General features: G+C 69.6%; 1 protein-coding gene across 1 annotated transcript; it reads right to left on the bottom strand.

The window, feature by feature from the left end:
- Positions 1 to 133: 133 nt before the first annotated feature.
- Positions 134 to 5,195, bottom strand: LOC114021291. The gene is made up of 4 exons (XM_037884635.2): positions 5,007 to 5,195; positions 4,113 to 4,416; positions 2,052 to 2,230; positions 134 to 1,203 (listed from the first exon to the last, which is right to left on the bottom strand). Exons 2-4 carry the CDS (start codon positions 4,399 to 4,401, stop codon positions 1,084 to 1,086), a joined length of 588 nt encoding a protein of 195 aa, XP_037740563.1. The 5' UTR covers positions 4,402 to 4,416; positions 5,007 to 5,195; the 3' UTR covers positions 134 to 1,083.
- Positions 5,196 to 6,022: the final 827 nt, after the last annotated feature.

The raw sequence follows: 6,022 nt of genomic DNA, 5'->3' as shown, positions 1-6,022 counted from the left end.
GCTGGGCCAAGTCGGCATGTGGCTTCCTGTTCTAAAACTGGCCTTGACCTAGCTCTGAAATAGCCCCTGAAAGTGACCAGGCCAAGGGCGCTGGGGATCCCCCACCGCTGGGAATGACAGACGCAGGTGCCTCTTTGCTTAAATCCAGTTTTATTGAAAAGGAAACGTACAAAAAAAAAGCCACTGGTCATGTACAGCAAGCACGTCCCCCTATGTACAGTGTCCCCGTATGTACAGCACCTCTCCCCCTGTACAGTGTGCCACTCGGTGCAATATTTACAGTGTGCGACTGCCACCCCCACCCCCCACCCCAGGACTCCCCCGCCCACCTGAGCGCACCCACCGCTCCCCCTGCGGTGAACCTTGGCCAGGGCCTCACCTGCCCTGACCCCCGGGGCAAGGCAGAGCTCTGGGCTGGCCATGCCTGAAGCCCTGGCAGCAGCGCCCCCCCCAGCAACCTGTGCGCGGGGAGGGGGTGGCACCAGAGCCAATGTGGCAGGGGCATGGGGGGTCACAGGTCCCCCTCCCCCAGATCTCTCAGGACACCCAGCGGTCAGGAGGCAGCAGCTTGCCCTGCAGTGCAGGCAGGGAGGGAGCAGAGGGACGGCTGGCTGAGCCCCCCTTCATAGTTTGCCTTCCCTGCTGCTGGAGCCCCAGCGCTTCCTGCTGCCCCGAGGGGAGTCGGGGTGCAGGCAGAGGCAATGCCTGGGGCTGTCATGTGCCCCCCCGCCACAGTTACGTGGCGCTCCCCGAGAGGAACAGTGGGGGGGGGCTGAGTCCCTGGAGCACCAGCCGAGGGCTGCGTCTGCAGGGGCCACTCCCCATCATGGGGCCCTGCGGGCACATCCCTGCCGTGCGGGGCTCCCAGTCAGTACTTGGAAATAAATAAATAAATAGACAGTGCCCGCGGTCGGGGCAGCAGCCTGGGGCCCAGCCCGCAGGAGCCATGGCTTGCCCGGGGGGGGGGGGATTTTTGGTTACGAGAACCAGTTATGTGCTCTGGAAGTTGCTACATTTTGCCAAGAGGCTCCGCAGTCTGCGCTGGGGGCTGGTCTCCCCCCACGGCTCCGGCCCCTGGGCGGGCTAGTTGGGCTGCAGCTCGGCCATCACGTCCACGGGCATGTTGTAGAGGGCGCCCAGCAGCTGAGAGATGAAGTGGTAGAAACGGGCCCAGAGGGCACCTTGTCGCTGCCGCTCCCGCCACTGGGAGGACAGAGAGAGGCCAAGTTAGCCCTGCAGCAGGACCCTCTGCCACCCCCCCCGGCCCAGCCAGGCAGAACCCCCCGCTCCCCATGGGGCTGGCCCTCTGGCAAAGGCCTCCGGGCACGGCTGGCACTGGACTCCCTGCACTAACCACCAGGCTCCAGTGGGGCTGGCTGCCTGTTTGCTAAATCCCTGGGGCGCCCAGGGCTGGCCGTAGCCCCAGGCAGCCTCCCAGTCCTGCGGCTGCCCCAGAGGGCGGTCAGGGCGCCCTGCTGCGGGGGTGGCATGGGGCTGACCAGCTACGCGGGGCTGGTGGGGGAGCCGGGCTGCCTCTCCCATGCTCACACTAAGCTGCCTGCCGCTCGCTCCCTGGCCTTATATACCCAGGGCTATTTATAGCTCGTGACTCAGCGGCTCGCTTGCCCAACCACCCCTTCCGCACGGGGAGGGGTGGTGTGAGATTCCCGTGCCTGCAGGCCAGCCGGGGGCTGGATCAGCACAAGCGTGCGGGCGGGGGGGGGTCCTACCCCTGGCTCTGGGAGGGAAGTGGGGTGCAGGGGTGAGAGCAGGAGGGTTGGCAGCCAGGACTCCTGGGTTCTATTACCACGTCTCCTTCCCTGGGAGAGCCACTAACCCCTTCCAGCGCCCACCCCGTGGAGCATGACTCCAGCAGAAGCTGGGCCACTCTGCCCTGAGCTCACTCCCCCAGCAGCAAGACCAGAGTGCCCCCTAGGCTGGACAGGTTCCCTTCAAGGGTCACCACCTGCAGCCCAGGCTCCCTTCCCTGGGCACCGCCCCTGCCCCCTCTGATCTTCCCCCACCACCCCGGTCTCTCTGATGGGACTCACCTGCCTCTCGTGGGCCTGGTGGAAGGCGTCTCCCATGCGCCGCAGCTGGGCCCCCAGCGCATGCTCCGGGTCCAGGGGCTCCCTGGGGAGGCGGCCGTTGGACACGGCGCCCTCTGGGGCTGGCTCTATGGGGGGCTGCTCTCTGTTGGGCCCCTCATCCTGGATGGGCTGGAGCTCTCCTGTGGGGTGGCAGAGCCAAGCGGTCAGGGCCGCAGGACCCACGGGGGGGCAGCAGGCTGCAGGGCTGGTGCCCCAACAGCCCCGCCCAGGAAAGAGGTGAGCCCAGCGCCTGCCCTCCCCCCAGTGGTTGACACCCCAAATCCAGGCAGGACCTTCCCCAGCAGGCTGGGGGTGGCAGGGGGCTCTGACCCTCACCCCGTGGGGAGAGCAGGGCTGGCAGCGGAGCAGGGGCCGGTGCATGGTTGCTGAGGCCTCGCTCCCAGCGCTGGCGTCGGGCCCAGAGGGGTCGGGCCAGGATACGGCTCCCGATAGACACAGGCCCCAGCGCTCGTCAACAGGAAAGCCCAGAACAATTCCCACGTACGGGGTGGGGGTGGGGGGCAGCCCCAGGCCAGGGGATCAGTAGCCCCATCTCCCAGCTGATCTGCGGGATGCCCGTTTCAACCGACCTCTGGCAGCGCCCCTGGCCCGAGCTCAGCAACGGGCGCGTGCGGCTGCTCTGGCCATGTCTTCTGCCCTCGGTCACCGCCCCGGGGCCCTGGCACCTGCAGCCTCGTGACCACGGCAGTGCGAAGCTTGGGGGAAGGGGGTACAGACCTGCCCCATGCCCAGCCTAGAGCTGCACTGCCTGTGGAGACTCACCCAGCCCCCCTGGCATGGCACCCGGGGGGAGCCCTGCAGAGATGCAAACTCTGCCCGGCTGGGACATGCCCGAGCTTGTCAGCCCAACTGAGCTGCCTGGGTCGACCTCCCCATCCCCACAATCACACTCTGCCATCTGCCTGCCCGGCTCCTTGCCTCCCGCCTGCTAACAAGCAGCCCCTCGTTAGCCAAGCGAGCCGGACGGCGCCCTGGGGGAGGAGAGCCATGAGTCAGCAGCGCGGTCTGGGGCCGTGCACTGTTTACTCAGACACGAGGTGTCTCAGCTCCATGCGGGCAGGGAGCCTGTCGTCGCTGGCTTTGCTGCCGGAGCCCCAGCCGGATGGTGACATAGATCCTGCCGGGCTGGGGCAGCACGGCGACTCTGAGCCGCCACGGGAAGCCTCCGGCAGGGGCTAGCAGGGCCACGGCTAATGGTGTGTGGCAGCTGGGGGCGCGGGGGGGGGGCCGCCCCGCAGGAAAACCCAGGGACCAGTGCAGCACAGGGGAGCATGGCCACCCCCGAGCCCCGCGGGCTCTGATGGTGCATCAGCCTGCACGACAGGTGACACTGGACCTGTCCCTTTGGTGCTCGTGCGACCGCACTAGGGTGGGGGTGGAGACTAGCTGGGGGTATCTGGGTTGCCCCCACTCCCCTGAGCTCAGCTGCGCTGCATGGGCGAGTCAGAACGTGGCCCGGCCCATTCTCCCAGGCTGCCTTAGTCCTGGGGTCGGAGGGTCAGGGCCTGGCGCTTGCCCTGCCTGTGACCCCACAGGGCTCCAAAGGGTCCCTGTCTAGGGAGAAGACAACCAGAGCTGGTGCCCCTGAGAACATGCTGCTGCCAGACACAACGGGGCTGGGCAGCCATGTGCCCAGCTCGCCGTGCCCGGCACATGCCACCCCTCCCAGAACCACTGCCCGGACCGAGCCTGCCCTGGCCACAGGCTGCCTACGGCACCCACTGGCACCTGCAATCGGGGAGCACGATTAGGCTGCAGCTGTGGCCACAGGGGCAGCTGCCCCTCAGGGAGGAGGAGTGGGAACCAGAGATGCCCAGGCTATAAAAGGGGGGGGCTGCTCAGGGCAGGAGCTGACCTCTAGGGCCAGGAGGTCACATGCCCAGGGCAGGGCATCCCCTCATTGCTGGGTTTCCTGCCCCTTTCTCCACCCCCTCTGGCCGCGCTGGTCCCCAGGGAGAGAGCTGCCGTGCCGGGTAGGGGGGCACTCGCAGGGAGACTCACCATGTGCCCTGCTGCCCCTGGTCCTGCCAGCTTCGGGGGCGTCCCAGCGCCGGGCACCGCGGCCGGCGCTGCGGCTCCTGGGGGGCTCCGGCCCCCGGACACAGCGGTAGAGCGAGCAGGGAGTGGGGCCGTCGGGGCAGAGGCCGCAGTTCAGCCGGGGTGGCAGGGCGAGGCTGCCCGGGCAGACGGCGGGCGGCACGGCCACCGGCCCCCCCAGCAGGAAGGCTGGGTCCCCGGGCAGGGCGGCTGTCGGCTCAGAGCGGCTCCCCTCCTGCAGTGGTCTGGCCATGGCGCTCGGTGAGCTCTGCGAGGCAAAGGACGGGGCGGTCAGGGGACCGGGCAGGACCCGGGCAGGGGGACCGCGGCCGGCTGCCTCCGGGGCGCAGGGCCCGCGCTCCCCGCCAGGGGTCGCCGCAGAGCGGGCGGGGGGGGGCGACACCAATGTTTGTAAACAAACCCAGGCAGCCCCAACGGGGCCCGACCCCCCTCCCGCCGGGTGCCAGCCGCTCCCGGCCCGGCTCAGCCCGGACGGGATTTGGTGCAACCGGCGGAGGGTTTTCAGGGGAGATCTGGGGGTGGGCATCTGCTCCCCCCATCCACAGGCACCGGACCCCCCAGCTCCCCACACACTGCCCCCAAGCCACGGACACCCCAGCGCCCAGGCGCTGCCCCCCGAGCCCCAGCTCTCCTAGCAATCCCTGCCCTGCGTCCCCCCAACACCGCCCCACGCCCCGGGCGCTGCCCCTCCGCAGGACCGAGCCAAGACACCCGGGCCCCGCCCCGGCTGCGTCCCCGCCCGGCACCAAAACAATCTCCATGTGCCGCGGGCGCCTGCCTCCGCCACCCGCGCCCCGCCGCCTCCGGACCCTGCTCCACCGCCCGGGCCTCGCTTACTGCAGCTGCATGAACCCTCCCGGGGCGGCTCGGGGGTCGCTGGGTCCCGCGGAGGCTCCGACTGTGCGCGGCGGGCGCGGGGAGCTCAGCTGCACCGGGACCAGCGAAGCCACAGCAAGTCGCGCGCGGACCCCGGCCGCTCCCGGGGCTCGAGGCTGGCGCCGCCCCCCGGGCCGTGACGTCAGCGCCGGCCCGCCCCCGCGCGGACAAGTTCGGGCTTGTGCAGGCGCCTGGGGCGAGCGGGGATCCCCCGGGGGGAGGGGTGCAGGATGCGCGTCCGGGGGTGTCCGGGCTCTGAGAGGTGGAGGGGTGCATGGGGGTGCAGGGAAATGGGGGTGCCAGGAGGGGGAGGGAGATTGTCGGGGGGGGTGCGCATGGGGCTGCAAGCCCCGGGGGTGCCAGGGAATGGGGGGTGCAGCAGGTGTGGCGGGGGGGTGCAGCAGGTGTGGCGGGGGGTGCGTACCTGGGGAGCAGGGTGGAGGTGCAGGCTGCATGCCCTGGGCTGTGGGGGTGCATGCATAGGAACGGGGGTACCGGGGGTGCGCTAGGGTATTGAGAGAGGGAGGGGTTGGGGCATGCATGGATCGTGGGGGCGCACAGTGGGGCATGGGGCCCCATGGGGTGAGGGCTGGGGGCTTAGGATACGGAGAGAGTGGGGGGCCGGCTGGATCCGTGAGAGGGAAACGGGGCCTGGGGTGCCCGGGGCATGGTGCTGCGTGGGAATGTGGGGCAGCGGGGTGCACGGGATCGGGACCCCGCAGAACTGGGGCGGAGGGCGGTTGGTTGGGACGCGAGATGAAGTTAGTCGGAGCCCTGCTGGGCAGAAGAAAACACTCAGCTCAAGTCAGTCCCTGCCCCCCCGAGGGGACGTTTAGAACCTGCCGCCCCCCAGTGCAGCCATACCATGTGCCCCCCCCTTCCGCCACGCGACCCTCCCCCTCTCCCCGCACTGGATGCCCCCGCGCCATGGGCAAGGCGGGTGAATGGCACGGAGCAGCGTCAGTACGGCAGGGCGA

The sequence above is a fragment of the Chelonia mydas genome, chromosome 23, assembly GCF_015237465.2.
Source record: "Chelonia mydas isolate rCheMyd1 chromosome 23, rCheMyd1.pri.v2, whole genome shotgun sequence".
NCBI lineage: Eukaryota > Metazoa > Chordata > Testudines > Cheloniidae > Chelonia > Chelonia mydas.
Note: the sequence above shows the minus strand (reverse complement) of the source record. Positions and strands in the feature narration are given on the sequence as shown.

Coding starts and splice junctions, on each gene's coding strand:
- LOC114021291 (XM_037884635.2), bottom strand. CDS start 4,401: ATGGCCAGACCACTGCAGGAGGGGAGCCGCTCTGAGCCGACAGCCGCC. Junction 2,231..4,112: donor CAGGGGCAGCAGGGCACATG/GTGAGTCTCCCT, acceptor GCCACCCCACAG/GAGAGCTCCAGCCCATCCAG. Junction 1,204..2,051: donor ACCAGGCCCACGAGAGGCAG/GTGAGTCCCATC, acceptor CTGTCCTCCCAG/TGGCGGGAGCGGCAGCGACA.